This window comes from Staurois parvus, unplaced genomic scaffold (assembly GCF_062004578.1).
Source record: "Staurois parvus isolate SC_StPar_1 unplaced genomic scaffold, SC_StPar_1.0 ptg000209l, whole genome shotgun sequence".
Taxonomy (NCBI): domain Eukaryota; kingdom Metazoa; phylum Chordata; class Amphibia; order Anura; family Ranidae; genus Staurois; species Staurois parvus.
The window spans coordinates 9,315,535-9,342,614 of NW_028318005.1; the positions used below are offsets into that span (position 1 = coordinate 9,315,535).

Here is a 27,080-nt window from a genome sequence, read left to right on the forward strand (position 1 = left end):
AAAAGCCATTAGGAGCATTTTAGTAGTGTTTTTACTGCTGGAAAAATGCTCCCTAAATTATTTTTTCTGCTTCTAGACGCTGAAGCTCAAAACATGCTAACAGCTTAAAACTAAAGCAGAAAAAAAAAAAAATTACGCTAATAATAGCTTCTAGGAGCTTAAAAAAATGCTAGTGTACATGGAGCCTAATGCAGAAATATGCTTACCAGGCTTTGAATCCAAAGTCTTTAGTGTTTTCAGTTTCTTTACTTTCACCTGTTTTGGAAAATCTCCTGCAGCAATAATCAAATACACAATCAATTATACTCTTGAGGAGAGGCCATGTATAAATGCAGCAACAGTGTATACAGTAAACATAGTGCAAGTTTAAAATCTTTGCAAATGACAAGGTGGCGAACTTTGCATCTGGAGAAAAAGAGTTGCAGCCCTTTTAGTGCTTATATACAGCCGCCGGATCACTTCCAGGGACTTGGATTGCTTTCAATAGACCCCTGATGTCTCAGGAAAATGAACCGGAAACAGTAAAAATGCTATCACATAAAGGTCTATAGGTCTCCTATGTGATAGCAATAAAGCTAAAGCGGAGCTCCAGTCAAAATTAACAAAAAAAAAAAAAAGTCAGCAGCTACAAAAATTGTAGCTGCTGACTTTTAAAAAACAGACACTCACCTGTCCCTTGATCCAACGGTGTCCTCACCACAGCCGGGTTCACTGACCGTCCTATGCCCCTGGCGCCTTCAGTGTAAGCACCTGGCTGTGACAGCTTGCAGCTTCACAGCTGGGTGCCCACTGCGCATGCCCGAGTAGCCTTGTGCTGTGTAAATGGTCCCGTAGTCTTCTGAGACTTGTCACGTTCCAAAAGACTACAGGGGGACAGCGTCTGCTTCCGATCGCCTAGGCGATCATGGCAGAAGTGGGAGCAGGTACCTGTCAAAATTCCGTTACCCCCTCTCCACCAAAGGTGCCAATCCTTAATGGAAGCGGAGGACTAGGCCTTAAAGTGGAAATTCTCGTTTTGGGTAGAACTATTTGAGTAAAAAATTAGACATACACCCAAGCATTTAAATGACCCACCAAAAATGTAAGCCTCCCCATACATTTCACAGGTGTCCATGTACAAAAATGCTGTTTGCTTAAATATGTTATGCATTACTATGCATGCCAGAGTGAAAGCGATAATTCTAGGGCCAATATTCACTGTGAACTTTAAACTGATCACCTGTGAGGGATTTTAATAAGTTCTCTATGGAACATTTTTCCTCTCATGGACAAGCACAATTTTAAGGCTTGACATGTTGGAAATCTTTTACTTGATGCAAACTATTCTTTTATATTTTACCAAAAAATGGTAATAAAAATTGGCACTAAAACTAATTTTAGTGTATTTTTTTTTTTTACTGAAAACTTGTCCTAGATAAATTGGTGCACTATTGTGTGCCGAAGGCTCCCGCTGCTGTGTGAGCCAATGAGGAGAGAGAGACCCGGGAGAGCTACTGGTTCTCATGCACACTCTGCTGGATAAAGATGGAGCTCAAGTAAGTATAAGGGGGGTGGGGGGATTTAGCTGCATCCAGTAGGTTTTTTACCTTAATGCACTGAAGGTAAAAAAAAAACAAAAAAAAAAAAACTTTTGAGCTTTTAAAACCACTTTAATACATTCTCTGCATTAAGATAAAAAGCCTTTCAAAAGTTGCTGCCCCCAGCCCACTTAAATACACACCCTCAGCCTGATCTCGATAAAGCAATGTGCCTGTCTGCAGCTGATCTTCTCTGTTCTCTTTTTCCATAGAAAACCCGGCAGCAAGGGGAGCCTTTGGCTGTGAGGAAGAAGCCAGGGTCAGGGCCAAGCCACACTGCTTGTATAGATATACAAAATCCGACTCAGGATAAAGCCTGCACAAGTACCCCCATAATGACCTGCTATGGGGGTCACTTGGAGAAGAGAAGGAGCCAAGATAGCTACTGGGGGACCCCAGAAGAGGAGTTTCAGGGCAATGCAAAAGCATTGTACAGAGCAGGTAAATATAACACTTTCATACAAATACGAAATTACCTTTACAATCACTTTCATTTTGCAAAATGTATTTGCTGAAAAAAAAAAACCCCACAGAAAAAGGTCCTGGCAGGGAAAGGCTCCAGAAAAGGCTTCTTCATAGTAAAAGTTGTGAAAATGTAGAACAGACTTTCTCAGGAACTAGTTCTATTCAGCTCAGTTGTCTTTAAGAAAAAGAAAAAAAAAAAAAAAGCTGGAAACTGGAGTAATAGCACCGTACATTGTTGATCCAGGGAATCTGACTACCTTAAGGTATCAGGAAAAAATAAAAATATCTCAGTCCTATTCTAAAAAGCAATCTGCAAAGTGGGGATCTGTAAGGAAAGCCACTAACCAATGTATTTTTACTGTTTTTTAGTCTTTGGAAAAAAAACAAAAACACAAAAACATCCTCATCATCAGTAAAAGCATTTAAAGGAACTTTATAACAAAATACTATTTGAGCCAGAGGAAAAGCATAGCCAAGTACAAAATGATCTATTGCGTGGTTTCTTAAGGCGGACATTATATGAAAAAAGCAGTGCCTGATTTTCTAATGCATGATCTACAGTCCCACAAAAAAAAAAAAAAAAAAAAAAAGATGTATTTGACTGAAAAACACAATTGCTGGTGTCAGATTTATCCCTACTGTTTAAAAATCAATTAAGTCTTACCTGCCAGTTTTACATCGCCGATGCGGATGATATGGGGCCAATGCTGCAGTGTTTTTGCAAAGAAAGGGTTGGTGACGCCAAAAATTACAGAAGGTCTAAAGAGAATGACACATGGTTACTTAAAGCGGTAGTAAACTGCATAAAAAATCCCTCCCAAAAAATAAAAAATTCCCTGCAAGGCAATGGCATAATATGCTAGTATGTATCGCATACTAGCACATTAAGTAGAACTTGCCTTAAAACAAAAACCCCCCCAGCAGTGCACTGTAATGACTTCCATCTTCACCTAGTCTTCCTTCTGGTTTCTTGAGCTCCAGCCATCTGACTGGCTGAGCTGTGATGTCATCAATCCCACGCATTCCCATGGGAGTCACAGGCCAAGGCACAGTGCACGGGCGGCCAGAGCGGATAAAGTTCTGACTGCTCTGCACATTCCCGGCGCCTCAGGGGGATAATTCGCTGCTCCCGACCCCTTTCCTCCCTGCCCTGCCATCTATCAGGCCTGTTTGCGGAGGGGGTGGGGGAACTCCGATGCCCACCCGACTGGCTAGGAGATCCGTGGGCAGTTCCCGCGCTTCCACCATAAAGAAGGGAGGGGGCGTCAAGATGGCGGCCAGCCCCGGCTCCCAGAGCGCTTCAGTTGCTGAGGAGAAACAGCATACACCACCACAGCGGGCCCAGCTCCCCTCCACCAGTCCTGGGACACATAGTGACAGCTCCCCGGCTCACGTGAGTGTTCACTCCGCTCCCTCTGGGTCTCTCTCTAGCCCCACCAGGTCTCCTCCTCAGGCTGCGGCCCTGTCACCAGGCCACAATTCCCAGGCTTCCTCCCTGCTAGACAGGGAAATGGCAGACATATTTGTTTGCCAAATCAGCGGCCTGGATTCAACTCCTGCAGGTCCAGTGCACTCTCCTGCTTATCCATCTGTGCCATTTCTCTACTCAAGGGACTCCATCCTTATTGCTCGTTTTGCTGATTTACTTAAAAGGGAATTGAAAAAAGCCACCACTAAATTAGCCTCTGACTTAAAACAGGATTTCAGGGAGATTGGAAACTGCCTGGAGAACACTGAAACTAAAGTTGATGATTTTGTTCACAAAGGTGTCTCAGAATTCCAACCGGATTGCCAACCTACAAGATTGGCTAGATGAAGCTGATGCGAAAATAGACTATCTTGAGAACCCTGTCAGTCGGTACAAATTCCGGATTAGAGGCCTGCCAGAAACGGTCAAAGATATTGCTTCAGTTGCTCGCTCTCTTATACTATCAGCAGTGCCGGATACTGACAACATCCACACGGAGATAGACTGTATCCACAGAGCTCTGGTCACCTTAAAACCATATGGCCCCCTCGGAATGTAATTGTTAAACCCCATTTTTTCAGAATGAAGGAGGAGGTGTTGCGATATGCCAGGGAACATCCTGACTTGGAAATCAAAGGGTACAAGATTCAAGTCTTTGCAGACATTTCTCAAGCTACTATAAAAGAAACAAAAAAAAAAAAAACGGAGGACGTGCAAAACGTTACTTTCACCTTTAATTCAAAAGGGACATCTAATATGGATGGAACTATCCATTTTGCTTACAATTTGCTTATAATGGCAAATCCTACGCCTTTTCTACATTCTCTTTAGGAAAGAAAATTTTGCTGAATTTGAACTTTATTTCTCTTAGCCCCTCCTCATGGACCCCTTCTAAAGCTGACGGCCCTCCTCCCCCACTTTCGCCTCTGTGGTCTCCATCTCCCAAGAAGAAGAAACCTGCTTTTCCACGTCAGGTTACCTAAAGACTCTGCTGGTTACCAGCTGATCTTATATTGGGCAGGGACCTCTCCGTGCTCCTACTGTGGGACATTGGCCCCCGCCTTTGTTTTTGAATTGTTGCGTAGGTTTTGTTCTCTAGTCATATCAATATTTAATTGTTTATGGGTTAGATTATTGGCATGTCAGATATTCTAGTTTCGGGTGTTAGGAGCCTTTAACATACATGTTTTCTACAGACCCCATGGCACCAGTAAGAGTCTATGAGCTCTTCCTAATCGAAAGACTCTCCCCATTGCTTTGCTTTGGCGGATACTCTTCTGTTCCTTGACTTCGTGTCTGGGATATTTGGTACTTTACTGTTTTATGCTGCATATTGTTGTTATGCCACTTGATTTGATGCTAGCCATTTTCTGGTCTCATTGTCTTTTGTCTCTTCCTTTTTTCACTGTTTCTACTTGAGGGAGATCTCGGGACTTTCTCTTCAGTCCTGGATACTCGGTATCCACACAGGTGGGTATGTGGGTCTCACCATCGCTGCGCTGATGATTTTTCAATGTCCACCTTAAGACCTAGTCGTAAAGTTGTTGGCTTCCTCTCTGATAATGTGCAAGGATTAGGGTCCCCCTCTAAACGTCTTAAGGTTTTTTCTCGTTATAAATCCCTAGGGGCTGATATTGTTGCGCTACAGGAAACCCATTTTGCTTCCTCTTCAACGCCTAGGTATATTCATAAGGATTTCCCTTTATGCTTTTTCGCTAACATATCGGAAAAAAAACGAGGGGTATCGCTTTGTCTAGCACGACGGTTATCCTTTACTGAATCTAAAGTGATACGGGACAAAGAAGGGCGAAATTTATTGGTCAAAAGGTCTCTTAGGGGGGAAATTTAGTGACTTTTCTGTTATTTTATGCCCCTAATGTGAATCAGGTAGCCTTTTTTCGATCCCTGTTTCAATCTTTATTCCCGGAGTTGGAAGGCGATGTAATTTTAGCAGGAAACTCAAATTTAGCCTTAGACCAAATGCGCAATAAATCACATACAACCAAACTTAAATCCTCTCCGAAACAAAGATGCAAATCGCCACAACTTTTGTTTCACTATAATTTGATAGATGCGTGGAAGGAGGCCAATCCTACCGTTAGAGACTATTCAAATTTTTCTAGAGCTCACAATCATTATTCATGTATCGATCACATCTTTCTCCCTACTGACCTGCTACCCAAATTAAATTCAGATAAAATTGTGTCGATGCCCTGGTTGAACCATGACCTGGGGATGCTAACACTCTCTAATTTAACTAACAACCTGGCTAAGCCAAATTGGTGATTGAATGAATCTCTTCTTAGCAATGAGTCAACTTGCCTCGAAGTAATAGAACACTTGAATTCTTATTTTACCATTAATAAAGTGGAAGATACAACCCTGCTATTACTGGGCAGCTCATAAAGCCTCTATCAGAGGTTTTTTCACCCAACTATTCTCTAGACTTAAACGATCTCACGAAGAGTTGACTTCTGCCAAAACTAAGAAATATGAGGCCTTACTAGCCCAACACAAAATGGACCCATCCCCACATTTATTGCTTAAGGTGGAGAACGCTTGTTTAGAACTCAATCTTTGTCTTACCACAAAAGCGGAAAAACAGCTTTGATGGATGAACCATAAATTCTTCACATGGTGAGACAATCCAGGTTTTCTCTTAGCGTGTAAACTCTCCCCTAAGCATAACTACTCGGCCCTTCCTAAGCTTAGGCTCTCAGGAGGTCATACCTCACAAGATCCTCAGAAGATCCTTCAGGAATTCAATAACTTCTATGCTACCTTATACGGCCAACCCTGGCCCGTTGAGCCTTCTCAGCTTCAGGACTTTTTGGGACCCCTACGACTTCCGGCCCTTACTGAGGCCCACAGGGAACTTATGGAACAACCTATCACTAGCAAGGAGCTTGTTAAAATTATTAAAATGCTAACGTCACAAATTCCCGGGTCCTGACTATTTATCAAATGTTTATTATAGAAACACTTTCTGAACAACTTCTCCCCCACATAGCTCTTTACTTCAACTCTGAGGGAGGATGGTGTGATTGCTTTACACGAAAACAGAGCATTTATAAGCGTTATCGATAAGCCTAAGAAAGACGCTACCGATATCCTTAATTATTATTAACCTATTTCGCTAATTAATTGTGACCTGAAAATCCTGACAGAACTCCTGGCCCTGCGTCTTAATTCCTTTTTGGCACAATATATTCACAAAGACCAATCGGGTTTCATAGCTGGTCGCCAAACGCTGGATCAGATTTGTAGGTCCATAGCTTTGATTTCCGCTGTCCACTCTAATTGGGATGCTCCTATTTCTCGGGAGTTGTTGCTTCTTTCACTAGACCTCCATAAAGCCTTTGATAGCCTAACTTGGGAATATTTGTTTACTATTTTGCGAGCTTATGGATTTGGTCCTGCATTTCTTACACTAGTACAATCATTATATAACAATCCCTCAGCTCAAGTGTCCATTAGAGTTTACAGATCACCCGTGTTCCCAATTCGACGCAGCACTAAACAAGGTGGTCCACTTTCCCCACTACTTTTTGCAATGGCAATAGAACCCTTAGCTATTGCGATCCGCTGCCATCCTGGAATCCACAGAGTTCACTGCGGTCATCAGGAACATAAATGCGCTTTCTCTGCCGACGATATCCTTATGAATGTTGACTTCCCTTTGACCACCTGACCTAATCTATTATTTCTGCTGAGCCACTTCTCTGAACTTTCTGGGCTCTCTTTAAACTCTCAGAAAAGGATTGCCCTTAACGTTTCGTTACCCTCTGCCATCGAACGACAACTTAGGAACTTGTATGACTTTCAATGGGCCCGCAGTTCTTTGCCTTATTTAGGGATTAATTTGACAGCTTCAATTGAGTCCCTATACCAAGCGAACTAACCCCCCCCTCTTTTCAAACGCCTTAAGGAGGATCTTCGTCGTTGGGCTGCTTACTCTATATCAGGGGTGTCAAACTCAATTTCATGGTGGGCCACAGCAGCATTATTGTTGCCCTCAAAGGGCCAGTTGTATTTTTAAGACTAGATTTACAGAGCACTCCACCCTCCCTTACATCACAGTGCACCCCCCCTTACCTGCTGGAGGCAGAGCTGGGGAGCAAAAAAGTGCAGGGTCTGGAGGAGGACCAGGGGAGGTCTGGAGTCAGCTGAATGCTGAGACCAGGGGAATGGGAGATGAGGAGGTGCTGCGGCTGAGCAGAGAGGTGTAGGAGTTCTGTCCTCTCTGCTGCCAACTTCTGAGACCACGGGTGGGGGATTGCATAGATGAACCTCTCCACGGCTACATGCAGAAGCTCAGGATCTGGTGGAGGAGTTCTGTACTCCTCTCTTCCGCTGATTGCTGAGATGAGGGGGGTGCCACAGCTGAGGGCTACATGAAATGTCCTGGAGGGCCGGATTTGGCCCTCGGGGCCTTGTGTTTGAAATCTGTGCTCCATATCTTAGTTTGGCAGGATCAACTCTATTAAAATGACGTTTTTGCCTCAGTTACTGTATTTGCAACACCTACAGGTCGGGGTGCTTCATTTTGTTTGAAACAATAGAAGGCCTTGGATGAACCAGAAGACATTAAACATTTTAAAATCACACAGTGGGATTGGCCTCCCTAAACTTCAGGCATATTTCCAAGTTGGCCTATACTACAGCTAAAGCATCTACTCCCCTCTGGGTTTCTATTGAAGCTCTTTCCTACCACCCTGTAGCGACTGGCTCCTAAATCCATCTCTCCCTCCTATATTATGTCCCACTTTATCTTTTTCATTGATAGTGTAGGATAGGGTACGCCATCGCAAATCCTTGGCGAGCGCACACACACACCTTTAGCCCCCATCTTTTTGTAACCCTGAATTCGTACCTGGCATGGTTTCGGCTCCATTCCAATGGTGGATCAAGAAAGGGTTACTGCAGATAGGAGATTATCTCCGGGGTGCCCGAATTTACCCTCTCCAATATTTTAAAGAAAAATTGCTGATGCCTCCCATCGAAGTCTTTAGATTTACACAAATCGCCTCCTTCATTCGCTCGTAAACTTTTATTAGATGGACCACCCACTCTTACCAATTTTGAACTTTCTTGTCAGAATAATAATCTTACTAGAGGCCGTATTTCAACGGTTTATGCCCTTCTTACTGATCCGAGCTCTAAACGTCCCTATATGGATCAAAAGGGAAAGGGACCTGGATGTTAGCTATGATCTACCCGATTGGCAAAGTATAACCTTGGCATTGTCAAAGGTTTCCATCAATACTACCTAAATTGAGGATTGTAGGATCCGAAATCTTGTGACCACTGAGATTGGCTGTCAAAGTGGTCACATGATCGTCAGCCGATCCCATCAACTACTGATTGTTAGTGGAGACTGACAGCTCGGTCTCTCTCTTAGGAGTGCGGTCTTAGAACAGAAACATCGGCCACCCAGTGATGCATATGTGCAGTATCTGGGCATTAATACCCATCCTTTTGCCGCCATATACATGTTACACAGGTGGCAACAAGTTGAAGAATTTGTTTAAACATGAAATAGAATATTAAATGATTATGGTTCATATTAAATCATTTCTTGCTTTGCTCATGTGTCTTCATAGAGAAAAATGGTGTTGGGTAATGCAATCTGTGGAGTCTGACAAGCATGAGGCTAGCTCATAGCACAATCAGAAATTAAATAGTTTATCCCATTGCCCCTACCTACAAATTTTCAACAAAAATTATTAGATTTGTAATTGCAGTATCCTATATTAACCAATCAAAATTCCTTTCAGAATGCAATGTTTTAATTGGTCCTACGTTTAAGAATTAGCACTGTAGAATTACGGAATGAGACTGACAGTTGGAAAACTACAAAGAAAACTTACGGTGCTTGCGTTCTGGTGGTATATTCCTTAAATTCTGCATCATGAATTGTGAAATATGGTCTGAAATCACTACAATATTTTAAAGGAGATATGCATCTAAAATAAAGAAATAGTAAAACGTTATGTTGAGAAGGGAGAACACACATCCAGATTTGACTCCAAAATTGCTCGATTACGCTGGAAAAATGTTAATAAAAGCAGTGCAGGCTTGCATTAGGAAATCTGGTCTTTTTCTAAAAAAATACAGTTTTATCAATAACCCCGAGCACAATATAAGCATACAATGGTATAAAATAAAGCACACTTTGAAGATAATATACATAATAAAAAATTGCCTGTTTTTCACCCAGAAAAAGCTCTAAAAAAATGTCCTATTCTAGGTTACTTTCATAACACGTTTACATTCCGTTCATTCAGTGTATTACCTAATGAGACTTTGTAGCATAATTTTAGGAGAGATTGTAGTTTGTTTATAACTTTGGCAGAAGAAAAGTTCACTAGATTATACAATAGGTGGCAGCACGGTCACATGACAATTACAATGGTATGCAAGTGGATTGGCATGATTGTAGTTGTATTAGTGCACTATTGCAACAATGCAGCTGAGAAATACCTGTGATACTATTTTTATAGCACTAACACTTAAATTTTTGCACAACAATTTTGCTTGGTCATTAGAAAGGGGGGGGGGGGGGGGACGACTCCCAAACGTTTGGCTTGAAATTTTAGTATCTTTGAGAAAGCGTTTGGCTGTACAATTTATTTATTAATATTTTATTAGGTTTTACATTTCATCTGTTCCATCAATAAAAATAAAAATCTCTTATTCATCTATTATCATCACAAGTACAAAAATACCAAACTTCCCCTTGTCTGTACAATTTATAATCACGAAAACATTTTAAACAGTTTTACCATTCTACAAATAAGTATACCTAAGCAGAGACAGGATTTAGAAACACCATACAACCCTGTCATTGATGGAATATGAGACATCTGTGCAATTTGTAAAAAATTAATTTAGATTACTCTAGCCAGCTCAATAGGTTGTTCTCAAAAAGAGCTGTATGCATTCCTAAAATGCACAAAATACAACTGGATACTAACATTTAAAGTTACTGACACCAGGGGTAGTTGACCCAAGAAATATCCGATTACCACCTTGGGCAATCAGGGAGGAATTTTTTCCCATGCTGTAGCAAACTTGATCATGCGTTATTGGGTTGTAACCTTTCCCCGGATCAACTGTGGATTAAGGAGTGTGCATATAGAGGTTTTCTATTTTTTTTTGTTGTTGTAGAATTAGATGGATCTGTGCCTTATTTCAAACAGACTAACTATGTAACATACATTGATGCAGTATGTATTGTATTTCAAACAATTCTTCTGGCAGTTGTGGCTGCAATCTTTCTTGGTCTACCTGACCTTGGTATCAAGAGATCCCCGAACTTTCCACTTCTTAATAGGTGATTTAACAGTACTTATTGGCATATTCAAGGCTTTGGACATCTTTATATGTCCTTTTCCATCTTTATAAAGTTCCATTACCTTGTTACACAGGACTTTTGACAGTTATTTCCCCATGGCTCAGTATCTAGCCTAGTCAGTGCTTCCACGTAAGAGCTAACAAACTCATTGACTATTTATACACTAACACTAATTGCAATTTAAAAAGCCACAGATGTGGGATATTAACCTCTAATTAGCATTTTAACCCCTGTGTGTCACCTTGTGTGTCTGTACCAAGGCCAAACATCCCAGGGTATGTAAACTTTTGATCATGGCCATTTGGGTGATTTCTGTTATCATTATGATTTAAAAAGGAGCCAAACAACTATTTGATAATAAATGGCTTCATATGATCATCATCCTTCAATAAAAGAGCGGTTTTTGGCATGATCAGTCATATTTTCAATATCAATGCTAAAATTTCACAATTTCTGCCAGGGTATGTAAATATACACACATACATACATACACCGGCCACTTTATTAGGTACACCTGTTCAATTGCTTCAATTGTAACAAAAATTGCTAATCGGTCAATCACATGGTAGCAACCCATTTAGGCATCTAGATGTGGTGATGACAACTTGCTAAAGTTCAAATTGAGCATCAAAATGAGGAAGAAAGGGGATTTAAGAGACTTTGAACGTGGCACGGTTGTTGGTGCCAGATGGGCTGGTCTGAGTATTTAAAAAACTGCTGATCTACTGGGATTTTCATGCACAACCATCTCTAGGGTTTATAGAGAATGGTCTGAAAAAAGATAAATATCCAGTGAGCGGAGGTTGTGTGGACAAAAATGCCTTTTTGATGTCAGAGGAGAATGGGCAGACTGGTTCATCTGCGACATTCAGATGGTAGAGTCAGAATTTGGCGTTAACATGAAAGCATGGATCCATCCTGCCTTGTATTAGCGGTTCAGGCTGGTGGTGTAATGGTGTGGGGGATATTTTCTTGGAGCTAGCACGGTGTACTTAAAGTGGCCAGTGAGTGTATGCCTTGAAAAAGTATTCATACCCCTTGAAAGTTTCCACATTTTGTCATGTTACAACCAATACTGTTCAACAAATTTTTATTTTTTGCCAGTTTTGGAAACAAAAGGATCCATTTCTTAATGAATTTCACATTCTGAGTTCAAATATAACAATGAAATTTGTCAATTGGCTCTAGTTTTTCTGTAAACGGAAAGTTTTCTACTATAGGCGTAATGACTACATAATGCACAATAATTATATAGATAGATGTCTTTCCACAAATATAAAGCAAGTGATATTGACTACATAACAAAGCCTAAATGGCATAATATATTGCATAGGATTACCAAGAAAAATTTTAGCCATAAGCTAAGTTGAATCATTTTAATACTTAGGATTCTCACTAGTTTTGTCTTCAGTTTGTGTCGGTTTTGCTTCTCTTGGCTTTTCTCTTGTATTCGAGGAAAGGGCTATCTCTTACAACTGTCCAGCAATAGTCAGCAAGCATTGATGGGCTGCATTTACCTTGATATCTTCTTTCCATAGCTGCAATGTCTTGATGGAAGCGCTCTCCGTGTTCATCACTCACTGCTCCACAGTTTGGTGGGAAAAAATCCAGATGCGAATGTAGAAAATGAATTTTTAGAGACATGTTGCAACCCAGATTTCTGTAAGTCTGGATGAGTTTTTCTACCACTTTCTTGTAGTCTGGTGTTTTATTGTTTCCAAGAAAATTTGATGTCACTGATACAAATGCTGTCCAGGCAGCCTTTTCCTTTCCACGCAACAGAGAAAGAAACTCATCATCATGAATAAGTTCACGAATCTGTGGCCCAACAAAGACTCCTTCATTTATTTTTGCAGCACTAAGTGCTGGAAATTTGCTAATCAGGTACTTGAAACCTGCTTTATTCTTGTCCATTGCCTTAACAAAGTTTTTCATTAATCCCAACTTGATGTGTAATGGAGGTAATAAGATCTTATTGCTGTCTACAAGTGCTGGATAGTTAACATTTTTTTCTCCAGGCTGCAATGACTGGCGTAATGGCCAGTCTCTTTTGGCATAGTGCATTTCTCTCGCACGACTGTCCCACTCACAGAGGAAGCAGCAGTACTTAGTATATCCACCTTGAAGTCCAAGTAGGATAGCAATCACCTTCAGGTCACCACAAATCAACCATTGATGTTCATCATAGTTGATGCACCTTAAAAGCTCTTTCAAGTTTTCATACGTTTCTTTCATTGAAACTGCGTAAGCAACTGGAACTGACGGCAGCTGATTGCCATTATGGAGCAAAACAGCTTTAAGACTCGCCTTTGAAGCATCAATGAACAGCCTCCACTCATCGGGATCATAGCATACGCCGATGGCTGAGATTAAACCATGAACATTGTTACATACAGCAATATCACCTTCCTGGACGAAGAATGGGATCAGATCTTTCTGACGATGACGGTAGAAAGACGTACGAACATCACTTGCTAGGAGATTCCACTGTTGTAGTCTTGACCCCAAAAGCTCTGCCTTGTTCTTCGGAAGATCCAGGTCTCTGATAAGATCGCTCAATTCCACTTGTGTAATGAGGTGTGGTTCAGTGGGTGTGGATGGAAGAAAGTCTGGGTCATGTGAGGTTGACGGTTGATGACTACACGCTTCAGGTTCTTCCTCACTTGACTCAACCACGAAGGATTCTGGTGCTTTAGGAATTGGTAGCCCCTCTCCATGAGGAACTGGACATATTGCCGATGGAATATTTGGATAGTGCACAGATAACTTTTTCTTCTTATTTAGCCCTTTTGTTGGAGGCACCATACAAAAGTAACAATTACTAACATGATCTGTTGGCTCTCTCCAAATCATTGGCACAGCGAAAGGCATAGATGCCTTTTTTCCATTCAACCATTGCTCCAGTGCCGTCCCACAAGAATTGCAGCATATATGTGGTGCCCAGCTCTTGTCCTGGTCTCCTATCTTGCAGCCAAAATACAAGTTGTAGGCTTTCTTAATCATTCCTGTTATCCTCCTTTTTTGTGAGATAAAAGTTATTTCACCGCAGATATAGCAGAAATTATCTGCTTTATTCACACAAGTTTGAGGCATTACTGAGTAGCCTATATAAGCATAAAACGAAATGTAAAGACGCTGTCGAACTACAATCAGCTACAGATACTGCAGCTTTTATGCAGTGAAGTGATGCAATTAAAGGCTAATATTGCATCATCTCAGTATACATGCAATTTTCTATTGGTCACCAGTATCAATTGCGCAATATGCAGCTGAAGTTGCATCATAATTTTGAATGGCTTACGTCATTAGATGGGTGAATATATCATGGAAACTAGAGCCAATCAACATTTTTTAGGGTCATTTTCGTTTTCAGCACCCCAAAATTATGTAAGATTAGCTAATTTTATGCCCAAAACTTTTTACCTGTTGAACAGTGTAACGTAAATGTATTTTATTGGGATTTTATGTGATAGACCAACACAGTAAAACATAAATGTGAAGTGGAAGGAAAATCATAATTGGCTTTCAAAATGTTTTACAAATACATATCTGAAAAAGGTGGCATGCATTTGTATTCAGCCCCCGAGTTAATACTTTGTAGAACCACCTTTTGCTGAAATTACAGCTGCAAATCTTTTTGTATATGTCTCTACCAGCTTTGCACATCTAGAGAGTGACATTTTTGCTCATTCTTCTTTGCAAAATATCTCAAGCTCTGTCAGACTGGATGTGAACAGCAATTTTCAAGTCTTGCCACAGATTCTCAGTGGATTTAGGTCTGGACTTTGACTGGGCCATTCTAACATATGTATATGCTTTGAAATAAACCATTCCATTGTAGCTCAGGTTATATGTTTAAGGTCCTTTTCCTGCTGGAAGGTGAACCTCCGCCCCAGTCACAAGTCTTTTACAGGCTCTAACAAGTTTTTTTCTACGTTTTCCCTGCATTTGGTTCCATCCATCTTCCCATCAACTCTGACCAGCTTCCCTGTCCCTGCTGATGGTGTGTTCAAGGTGATGTGCAGTGTTAGTTTTCTGCCACACATAACGTTTTGCTTTTAGGCCAAAAAGTTCAAATTTGGTCTCATGTGACCAGAACAACTTTGCTGTGTCCCCCACATGGCTTCTCACAACCTGCAAATGGGAATTCTTATGGCTTTCTTCTTGCTACTCTTCCAAAAAGGCCAGATTTGTGGAGTGCACAACTAATAGTTGTCCTGTGGATAGATGCTCTGCCTGAGCTGTGGATCTCTACAGCTCCTCCAGAGTTACCATGAGCCTCTTGGCTGCTTCTCCAATTAATGCTCTCCTTACCCGACCTGTCAGTTTAGGTGGACAGCCATGTCTTGATAGGCTTGCAGTTGTGCCATACTCTTTCCATTTTCGGATGATGGATTGAACAGTGCTCCATGAGATGTTCAAAGTTTAGGATATTTTCTTTTTATAACCTAAGCTTGGCTTTAATCATCTCCACAACTTTATCCCTGATCTGTCTGATGTGTTCCTCGGCCTTCATGATGCTGTTTGTGCACTAATGCTCTCTAACAAACCTTTGAGGGCTTCACAGAACAGCTGTATTTATACTAAGATTAAATTACACACAGGTGGACTATTTACTAATTAAATGACTTCTGAAGGTAATTGGTTCCACTAGATTTTAATTAGGGGTATCAGAGTAAAGGGGGTTGAATACAAACACTTCAGATATTTATTTGTAAAATATTTTGAAAACCATTTATCATTTTCCCTTCCACTTCACAATTATGTGCCACTTTGTTTTGGTCTATCACATAAAATCCCAATAAAATACATTTACGTTTTTGGTTGTAACTTGAAAAAATTTGGAAAATTTTGAGTGGTATGAAAACTTTTTCAAGGCACTGTATCTCCTTAAATCCACAGATGTCATAAGATTATAAGGAGCCTTTGTAAAGACTTACCCTACAAGGGCTAGCACAGTTTCAGAAGACTGTGCTGGAGAGGGAGCCATTACCACCAGAGGTTCTCCCAGTAACACCAATTCCCATAACAGCTGGATGTGGAAGAAGACTGGGGAAAAGCACCTAAAGAAAAAGAGCAGTCTGTTTTAAAATGATATAAAAGGTTCATGTGAAAAGAGAAAATCACATTTAATTGTACCTGCAAATTGCCAGGCCTGAACAATGTCACATAAGGGAGGGGGTGCCATCAATAAGCCTGGGTAAGCTCCAAACACTAAACTAATGACTGATAAAGTATCTTTACATTTTATCTCTGGTTCTCACACCAATGCGTTTTTTGATGTTTATGCAGAAAAGCACCACAGTCCATTTAACATGGTTTTCCATGGGACATGTTCACATCTATGCTTTATTGAGCTGCAGTCCTTTATTTTTTTTTTTTTCTTTTGCAATAGAGTTCAATGGAGAAGCGCTAAAACACATATAGTTGTGTTTTTCACGTGTTTCATGGTTTTGTTCAGCCCAGCAACTAAAAAGTTCCACTTTAACAACAAAAAAAAAATCTGTAAAAAAAACAAAAACGCAAAACACAGTAGAAACGCCACAAAAACACATGTGTAAAAATGCAAAGCACAATGCAGAAAGCATTAAAAAACTGAAGAAACGCAAAAAGCATACAGTCATGGCCGAAATTGTTGGCACCCTTGATATTTTTCCTGAAAATCAAGTATTTCACACAAAAAAGGTATTGCATTAACACATGTTTTGCTATACACATGTTTATTCCCTTTGTATGTATTGGAACAAATATAAAACAGAGGCAGAAAAGCAAATATGACATAATGTCACACAAAACCCCAAAAATGGGCTGGACAAAAGTATTGGCACCCTTAACTTAATATTTGGTTGCACACCCTTTGGAAAACATAACTGAAATCAGTCGCTTCCTATAACCATCAATAAGCTTCTGACACCTCTCACCCGGAATTTTGGACCACTCTTCCTTTGCAAACAGCTCCAGGTCTCTCTTATTGGAAGGACACCTTTTCCCAACAGCAATTTTAAGATCTCTCCACAGGTGTTCAATGGGATTTAGATCTGGGCTCATTGCTGGCCACTTCAGAACTCTCCAGCGCTTCTTTGCCATCCATTTCTGAGTGCTTTTTGACGTATGTTTGGGGTCATTGTCCTGCTGGAAGACCCAGGATCTTGGACGCAAACCCAGCTTTCTGACACTGGGCCCTACAGTGCGACCCAAAATCCTTTGGTAATCCTCAGATTTCATGATGCCTTGCACACAGTCAAGGCACCCAGTGCCAGAGGCAGCAAAACAACCCCAAAACATCATTGAACCTCCACCATATTTTACCGTAGGTACTGTGTTTTGTTCTTTGTAGGCCTCATTCCGTTTTCGGTAAACAGTAGAATGATGTGCTTTACCGAAAAGCTCTATCTTGGTCTCATCTGTCCACAAGACGTTTTCCCAGAAGGCTTTTGGCTTACTCAAGTACATTTTGGCAAACTGTAGTCTTGCTTTTTTATGTCTCTGTGTCAGCAGTGGGGTCCTCCTGGGTCTCCTGCCATAGCGTTTCATTTCATTTAAATGTCGACGGATAGTTCGCGCTGACACTGATGCTCCCTGAGCCTGCAGGACAGCTTGAATGTCTTTGGAACATGTTTGGGGCTGCTTATCCACCATCCGGACTATTCTGCGTTGCAATCTTTCATCAATTTTCCTCATCCGTCCACGACCAGGGAGATTAGCTACAGTGCCATGGGTTGCAAACTTCTTGATAATGTTGCGCACTGTGGACAAAGGCAAATCTAGTTCTCTGGAGATGGACTTGTAACCTTGAGATTGTTGATATTTTGCCACAATTTTGGTTCTCAGGTCCTCAGACAGTTCTCGTCTCCTCTTTCTGTTGTCCATGCTTAGTGTGGCACAGACAGACACACAATGCAAAGGTTAAGTGAACGTCTCTCCTTTTTATCTGCTTTCAGGTGTGATTTCTATATTGCCCACACCTGTTACTTGCCCCAGGTGAGTTTACAGGAGCATCACATGCTTGTAACATTCTTATTTATCCGCAGTTGTGAAAGGGTGCCAATACTTTTGTCCAGCCCATTTTTGGAGGTTTGTGTGACATTATGTCGAATTTGCTTTCTTTCCTCCCTTTTTTTGTTTTGTCCCAATACACACAAAGGGAATAAACATGTGTATAGCAAAACATGTGTTAATGCAATACGTTTCGTGAGAAATACATGATTTCCTGGAGAAATATCAAGGGTGCCAACAATTTCGGCCATGACTGTAGGTGTGAATAAAGCCTTAAAGTGCAGTCCTGCAGAATTTAAACAGACTTTTGAAAGGACAGAGCAGACACAATGACACATTGCCTGGGCCTGAAAATGGGTTGCACTAAGCAATGCTTATGGTATAGGGGTCCCATCACATCAACTATAAAATGTCTGTTTGATCAAGCAGTTCAGGGCCCGTGGAGGAGCTCTGCAGAGACATGCATTATTGTTTTATAAAGCTTTCAATACACAGGCTCCCTGTAAAGCACACCTGTCATTAATAACAAGGTTCTGAACTGGCTGCAAGAAATGGCAGTACCCGCACAAAGTTTTAGCTATCTTCTCAAGTGGAAAACAATTGGAGAGCTTAGTCCAACTCCGTTAATATGACAAAGCCAATGGGAAAAACAGCTTCATTAAAGAGAACCTGCCTGTCCAATAATGTTCTCATAAGGTTACAAGTATATTTAACGTATTTTAAGTATGATTTTTACTTCTAAACAACACCTTTGTGTAGTCAACCAAAAGCCCTACTACTGTTGCCACGTGGTGACATTTAGGATGTGATGTCAGAAGCCCCAGCAGACTCAGATCTTGTCACTTCAAGAACATGATATAGTATTCTCCTTCACTTTTCCCCTTTTGTCTACATAAAAAGTTACATAGGTAGGTGAGGGTAGGAAAGGCTAGCACAGTAGATGAGTGGGCTATGACATGCAAGGAGTGAGGGGATGTGCTAGGGAACTGACTTCCTGGAGTACTCAAATTTTCTAACAAATTCAAAGGCACATTGCAAGAGAAAAAAAGAAATTTACAGAAAGGAACACACAGCAATAAACAACCTTTCTGACCTTTCTGCGTTTTTACCTGCAATTTTTTTTTTACGTCTGTGATAGTGTTGTAACAGTGCACACATACACACGAGCACAGCCACATCGACAGCTCCAAGTATTCTGAAGCAGTACAGCTTCTTACATTGTAAAATGCATGTTTAATGCTTATTGCAAAAGTTTAAAGTGGTAGTAGAGCCCAGGACTATATTTAAAAATGTTCCCTCCACCCCTTCTCCTACCTATCCTGCATAACCTGTATAAATAAATTTCTGTATAATTATTTTAAGCTGGTAATGGTCACATGATACAATAGCTGTCTCCCCAGTGTAAAGGAGTGCTTGATAACGGATGTAAATTCAAAGAGTCTTGCCTTCACCCATGGACACCCATTGCCCAGTCATTATCAACACTCCTTCCTCTCCCCTGCAGCAGCCACTCACTGACACGGGGGGCTGAAACAGCAGGATCTCATAACCAGAATGAACCAGATTAGAAATAGGTAAGTACACAAATCTTTTTTATACAGGATAGGGAGGGACAATTTTTAAGAAAGTTAGAGTTAGGCTTTCTTTCTACTTTAACATCTGCAACCTAGGCAGTATGCCAGAATGTAATTAGATTATATCCTGTTATAGTTATACCTGAACAGATCAACTTCATGGATTGTCGGTAATGCCACAGAAATTTGTGCATCTGTCTAAAAAAGGGAGAAAAAAAAACAGTCATTGGCATAAAGTACAATAGGACCAGGAGTTATATATTTTGTGAAAAAGCTCATGCATTCCTACTACTTATTAAACTCATCAAAACAGCTAAGGGCCAAATCACATCATATGCACTGGGCTGCTCTCAGTAGTCTTTCCCAGTGTAGTTTCAATGTATAGACAAAGCACATATTATTGTTTTAGATACAGAGACACTAAATTGTAGTTCTAGACACAGAGACACTAAATTGTAGTTCTAGACACGGAGACACTAAATTGTAGTTCTAGACACGGAGACACTAAATTGTAGTTCGAAATACGGAGACACTAAATTGTAGTTCGAGACACAAAGACACTAAATTGTAGTTCGAGACACAAAGACACTAAATTGTAGTTCGAGACACAAAGACACTAAATTGTAGTTCGAGACACAAAGACACTAAATTGTAGTTCGAGACACAAAGACACTAAATTGTAGTTCGAGACACAAAGACACTAAATTGTAGTTCTACAAGCATAATATAGAGCACTACTGTTCAATAAGTGAGTATAGTCTGCCCTGTCAATATACTGATATTTAGCTACAGCAGCTATTGAGAGGAGATCCAGTCTCTCCCCCAAAAAAATTAAAAGGCAGCAGCTACAAATACTGTGGCTGTTGACTTTTGTTATAAAGACATTACCTGTCCAGCGCTGTCCTCACCTGAGCTGATTCTTCAATGGGCTTCAGGTCCAGGCGCCGGCATAACAACTAAAGGAAAAGGACTGTGAAGCCTTCAGAGTTGGCTTCCCACCGCTCTGCATTTTGTAAATGGTCCTTCAGTCTTCTGAGACCTGTGATGTGTCCCAGAAGGCTGCAGGCAAAGGGGGTTGAATTTTCGCTTGGAGCGCCTAGGTGATCTGGGCAGAAGTGGGAGCAGGTACCTGTCAAAACCAGGCACCTGCTCGCCCCACCCCCGAAAAAAAAAAAAAAAAAAGAGGGCGGGGGGAGGGGACGTTAACAAGCGGAGCTTCCCCTTTTGGGTGAAGTTCTGCTTTAAGGTATAAAGATAAAGCATAGAATTCTTTAGACTATATAGCTCATGTTTGTGACTTTGAAGTCCACAACTGCCACACTGTTAATCTCAGGGGAAACAATCAAGAATTAAAGAACTTTCTAACCTCCAAGCAGGTAAAGAACAGCTAAGGCAAAAAAGTTAAGACTTTAAAATACTTAGGAAGCCCTTGGGACTGGGTAATATAAGTACACCTGTCATCAATAAACGATTCAAGAGCCTTTAGAGTAGCTGAACATGCATATCCTTGTCATTTACCTTGCCAAAACTGTTTCAATCATACTTGAAGTGTTACTAAACCCAGGACCCTGCATTCACTATATCTGGACACCCAGAGTACACAGTAAATAATAAAATGAAAACAAAATTGGGATCCACTGCAAAAAAAGGATTGGATTTATGTAATGTTTTACTGACTCAAAAATAAAGGGTGGTGTCCTCAGGACTGATACAATAATTACAAAAAAAAGGCCTGTGAGTAAAGAACCCACAAGAAAGAAGGTCCACTAGAGAACAAATCTGCGGTTTGAAAACAATATTTACTGACGAATTATATACCACATATCAAAAATACAAATACCCCTCCACCCTGCACAGTAAAACAAAAATGACAACGTTGCCATATAATAAAAACACCCACCCGGGCATACAGGCAAACTCTCCACTCACGCAGGACACACAGATATGGAATCTTAGGCTCCTCCTCATGGCTCTGCGAACTAGCCGCGCCACGCTAGTGCAATCTTCACAGACCCATACCCTCATGGATCACTACATGGCACGCTACGCTATCTGCATCACACAGCAGAAGGACATTGATTGAACTTTGTGACGTTCACATGGAAGAGTGAGCCGTGTATATCTGGACCAGGTCACTACCATATTGGGGGAATTCCCTCTGATGTTGAATGCTCTGTCGAGCTATACCCACCTGATATCCGTACTCATCCTGCTTGTTTGCAGGGCATGGCTATTGCCTAATGCTCATACCTATCCATATCTTGGTCACTGGATTTTTGACTGTTGTCACTTCATCATCTCCATGGTCCCGCTGCCCACTGTCTGACATTAGCTACCTTAAGGGTATCATGTGATATTCACTACTACCTTATTTTGCATGGGGATTTTCCCCTTCAGGACATGACAGGTCATCATTGATTGCACTATACCCTTTTGGGGATGTATGGACTGCCTCTGTGGTTATAGATTCAGACATTTGGCACCATTGTGGCCATAAGTTTTACGTGATCACCTCTATACTTCCATCATTCCCTACATGTTGTAGTCAGCGCATACCTCAGATTGCTTTCAGCCCGATTAGCCTCATATTGGGCTCTAGGCCAGCAATTTTTGCTATCCCATATCTGTGTGTCCTGCGTGAATGGAGAGTTTGCCTGTATGAACGGGTAGGTGTTTTTATTATATGGCAACGTTGTCATTTTTGTTTCACTGTGCAGGGTGGAGGGATATTTGTATTTTTGATATGTGGTATATAATTCGTCAGTAAACATTATTGTTTTCAATCTGCAAATTTGTTCTCTAGTGGACCTTCTTTCTTGTGGGTTCTTTACTCACAGGCCTTTTTTTTTTGCACCCACAGTACACATTACATGGAAATGCAATATGTTTAGTAAACTGCTAAATACCTTTTCTCACCAGCCGTCTTGTGACTTCTATCAGTGTCCAGCAGAGCACATGTTAAAGCTTGTTGGAGGAGTTTTTATTTTTCCTTTATGAGGATGCAGAACCCCTGACCTCTGTCTGGACAGTGCTGATTGGCCCTGTGCTGATCACATGCAACCTCCCAAGAAAAAAAAAAAAACCTCTCTAGCAATACACACCAAACTGAGCATGTGCTGAGTGTCTCCACACAATGTCTTATCAGGAGATAAGAGAGGGACACTGGAAGAAGGGGAAAATCCGGTTAGACGGGATCAAACCGTGTTTTTACACAATACAGAGGATTAACCCCTTTAGTTCCACAGTGAGTATAACAAGCATGCTTTACTGCATATACAGACTGATTTTACTGTTGTGGGTTTAGTAACACTTTAATACACAATTGTAAACTCACATTCACAGTGCTGCCATCTTTGATCACAGAGAACAGGGTGGGGGTGGGTATGAATATGTAAGTCACTAATTGCTTTAGGAGCCTGCATTTACATTATTTTCTGGTGTCTAACGTTTTCTGCCCTTGGTAGCCCAATCATATGATAATAGAGGTGTTGGACAAAGTGGGGAATATTAGAGGGGAGAAGGATATACGAAAAAAAAAAGTTTTTTTGGTACTGTTGGCAATCAGAAGAGACATTTGGTGAGCAACTAACGCCCCCCTTTATCTTTCAAAGCTTTAATATGCGCAGTTAAATTAGAATTCCAGATAGACTATAACTACTGTTAAACGTTCTTCCTCCCCCCTTCCTAACATCTGTGCTGACTAACCTTTTTTAAGAAAGATGCATATTCTTCGTATACTTACCTATTTACAGCCCACCCCAGTCCAATCACATGATCTGGCTCCCCTGTGTCAGCCAGCAGCAGCTGCAAGAGAGAGTAGGGAGCACTGACAAAGGATGAGCCATTTAATCCTATGGGTAATATCACTGCTTCCAGGCATTGCCTGCCAATGTAGAGTGTTCTCTCCCTTCTCCCTTGCAGCTAACGCTGTCTGACACAGCGGAGATCAGGCGACTGGACCAAAGCAGCCTGAAAATCGGTAAGAATACAGATCTTTCTTACACAGGTTAGTCAGAATAGGTGTTAGGTGAGGGAGGGAGCATTTTTAGGATTAGTTAGGTTCTGCCTGGAATTCTACTTTAAATTTAAATGCTTTCCTTGATGACAGGTTCACTTTAAATCTAGGTAAGAAATCAAGGGGACAGTTTGATGTCCTATACAATCACTGTTACCTGTTGAGTCATCTCCACCATTTGTGTTGTCCCTGGCTTGTCATGTCTTGTTGGTATTCGCACCTAAAAGAGAGATTAATAAGTTAATAAGCTCAACATTGAGCTTTAAAATAGAATTTGTAAATTGATCTAATTAATTTTAAAGCGATTCTAAAGGTTTTTTTAAATAACAAACATGCTATACTTACCTGCTGTGTGTAGCGGTTTTGCACAGAGCAGCTTGGATCCTCCTCTTCTCGGGTCCCCTGCAGGTTCTCCTGGACACTCGCTTCTGTCGGATGCCCCCATAGCAAGCACCTCATGTGTGAATGGCTTGGCCCCCTCTCTCCTCATTGGTTGACTAGCTGTGATTGACAGCAGTGGGAGCCAATGGCTCCCGCTTGCTGTCTCAGCCAATGAGGAGGCAGAAACCCAGGACAGCCGAGGCTGTTGGTCACATCGCTGGATCGTGATGAGGCTTAGGTAGGTATTTAGGGGGCTGGGGGCACTGCTGGACACAGGTTTTTAACTTCATGCATAGACTGTATGAAAGTAAAAAATCTTGAGCCTTTACAACCACTTTAAAACTGCTCTCAACCCTCTTCTTACACCTAAACCAACTACCCTGTGGAAGAAAGATGTAAATACTTACCTTTTCTCCAGGCAGCTCCGATGCAGTCATGTCCCGTGTGTCAGCCAGTTCTGGGTACAGGGCAGAGGAGAGAGCACTCTGACAATGGCTGCAATCCCTGAGAGGTGACATCAACCATAGGCTTACAATGAAATATCTGTTTTCAGTGGTCTCTCCTCTCCCCTAAAGCCACTGCTAGCTGAAACAGGAAAGCCAGTCACATGACGGGACCGGATCAGCTTCAAATTAGTATATGCCTCTTTCTTTGACAGGGTAGTTAGTATAGGTGTTAGAGGGTAGTGGGAGCATTTTTAAGATTAATTACTTGTAGCCTGAGATTCTGCTTTAAAAGTGGTTGTAAACCTCAGTCATGAAATATGAACAAAGCATATCCTTCTATACTGTGTAGTTGTTTCTATCCAGAGCACTATACATAAATTCTGCCCATTCCTCTGCTATCAGCATGAATCACTTCTGACAAATTTTCCAGACACCAAGGGAACAAAAGTGACAGGGGAGGGAGCGCCAACAGATTGACAGCCTCAGCTCTCTCCCTTGCAAGGCACTGTCACCATCACTTTACTGTCCCGCTGTGAGCTCACTACAATGGAGAATGTGTTGAGCTTATCTGCTAGATGGAAGTGGTGTGAAAGTGAGCTACAATTCTGCACAAGTACTCTTTTCCTTGTGTTCTAAATATGGGTCGTGTGATCTGACATCAACAGGCCAAGTGCAAGGGACATGTGAAATAGAGTTAACAGTGAGGCCTTTAACCTCCTTGGCGGTATGATTCTTTCTGATTTTTTGTGCTGAAAGCGGTACCATTTTTTTGCATGGAAATATGTAGTTTTTTATTGTAGGCTGTAATTTTTAGGAATAACTCACTGAAATCTGTCCGAACAAGAGTCTATTAAACATTCCGGGTATGATAAAATTTGAAACACGAAATCATAAATTATAATTTAATAAATAATCATAAAAAATAATATAATAATAAATTTAATTCAATAATATAATCAAACCAAAAACACTGAAATTTGAAATACAGAGGCAAATTCGCACATCGCTGAGCAAAGTCGCAAAATCGTTTTCAGTGTCTGATGACGAATTTCCCCACGAATCATTATCACTCAATTCTGCAAGTGGTTCTGATTTACTATCGCTGTTCTAAAAGCACTTTTGACATAAAGGGACGCTTTTTGGACGCCATGGACTTTTCTAAGTTTCCAGGCAGAAAGAACATTCAAAATGCAGGAAGGGCACAGGACAAACAGTAGGGACAAAATATATGTGAAATGCATTGAAATAGCAATGACAGCAAAAATGACATTTTTTAAAAAATTCAAATTTCCCCTCGTCACAGGGACCAGAACACGGAAGCCGGATGCCGGCATCGGCCGGAGGAGATGGCCGGGGACGCTGCAGGGGACACATCGCGGGAGCGAAGGACAAGGTAAGTGCTGCAGGGACCCCCAGAGCAGCGCCACATGGTAAGCCCGAGTGTAGCTCGGGGTTACCGCTTTTGGTATAGAAATTTTACCCCGAGCTACACTCGGGATTACCGCTAAGGAGGTTAAGGAAACATAGGAACCAGCATACCTCATCCACTGGTTTATACGCTACTACATGATAGCCTTTATTTCTATTGAATTAAGCGGTCACCAGGCACGTCAGGGGTTAAAGCATGTACAGACATCAGCATTTACAAAGCATTCTTGAGCATTTTCTAGCTGCTGTTATCTGTGTCTGTGTCAGCCCCTGATGTGTCTGAATGAGAACTCCATTCATCTGTGAAGAATAGCAGAGGCTATGGCAGCTGATTAAAAGGTTGTTTATCTGCAGAAAACAGGACAGAACAGTGACAGAGACACAGCTCATTGGTTTGTGAAATGAGCCTAAAAATGGGTAAACTATTTTCAGTTCATCAAGAATTGGGTGGCTCTAAATTACCTATTGTGAAGACCCTTGGAAAGGCAAGCAAGAGAATGGGCAAATCGCAATTTGCCTGTAAGCCAACAGACTCACCGTACAAGTTCAAAGTGTAAATCTATTCACTCACGGGAAGGGGCCATTAAGCACAGTGGGTGATCCAGAAACATATGGGAACAAAGTAGGTGCCATTTTCGCAGTTCCTCTTTCTGCTATCCTTCCATATGGTATAAGAATGGTCAAGTTTAGCGTTCGTATCATTTTGTACACTAATGTGTCATACCTTTATGACGAGTCCCATGATTGGCAGATGCAAAGTCTTCCCTGGTACAGGAGGGGGCCATCGGTCTATATCACTGCAAGCTGCAGAAAGAAAAATGGAAGGGGTTAGGACTAGATTTAGAATCGGTTTTAAGGTTAGAGGTAAAATTTAATCTAGCCCGATTCATAAAAAGACCAAGATAATGGCACTGTTGAAGTGTAGACACCTTACCAGTGTAAGACTGATGTTAGCCAGGTGACTGTCAGCAGCGTTTCTACCGCCACCAATTTTTTTAAAACTTGCGCAGGACTGCTACGAGGCTGTCTGTTTGTCCCTATACAATCATTCCCTCTGTACATGAGGCATCGGGACACTGTTGACATCCCCAGACATCAGGCTTCAGCAGCACTTTGGCCAGTAACTCCTTACATCTGGCTACAGAGGAAATGATTCAATAGAAAGTCAGGCAGCCTTTTTAGCTATCCTGTCACTGGTAATTTGTCTTCAGCAACAGAGTCACCCACCTGATATTAGTCCCTATATCTTTGGGGAACCCCTCAGTTTCCAGGCCCAGGCTATACAGAGACTAGACTTGCCAAGCTGTTAGTGTGTGTGTATGTAAAGAGAAGTATCGGTTAATTATAATTAATAATACTCGTGAGCCAAAATG

The 27,080-nt window shown here is 41.3% G+C and overlaps 1 protein-coding gene across 1 annotated transcript in view; it reads right to left on the minus strand.

The window, feature by feature from the left end:
* Nucleotides 1-27,080, minus strand: part of DENND6A (DENN domain containing 6A) — a 119,984-nt gene that overhangs the window by 32,467 nt on the left and 60,437 nt on the right. The window contains exons 7-13 of the mRNA XM_089678748.1: nucleotides 26,432-26,511; nucleotides 23,610-23,672; nucleotides 19,580-19,635; nucleotides 15,808-15,930; nucleotides 9,381-9,476; nucleotides 2,707-2,801; nucleotides 207-272 (exon numbers count right to left, since the gene is read on the minus strand). Of these exons, the coding sequence (XP_089534874.1) occupies nucleotides 207-272; nucleotides 2,707-2,801; nucleotides 9,381-9,476; nucleotides 15,808-15,930; nucleotides 19,580-19,635; nucleotides 23,610-23,672; nucleotides 26,432-26,511 (579 nt within the window). The remainder of the gene's footprint in view (nucleotides 1-206; nucleotides 273-2,706; nucleotides 2,802-9,380; nucleotides 9,477-15,807; nucleotides 15,931-19,579; nucleotides 19,636-23,609; nucleotides 23,673-26,431; nucleotides 26,512-27,080) is intronic.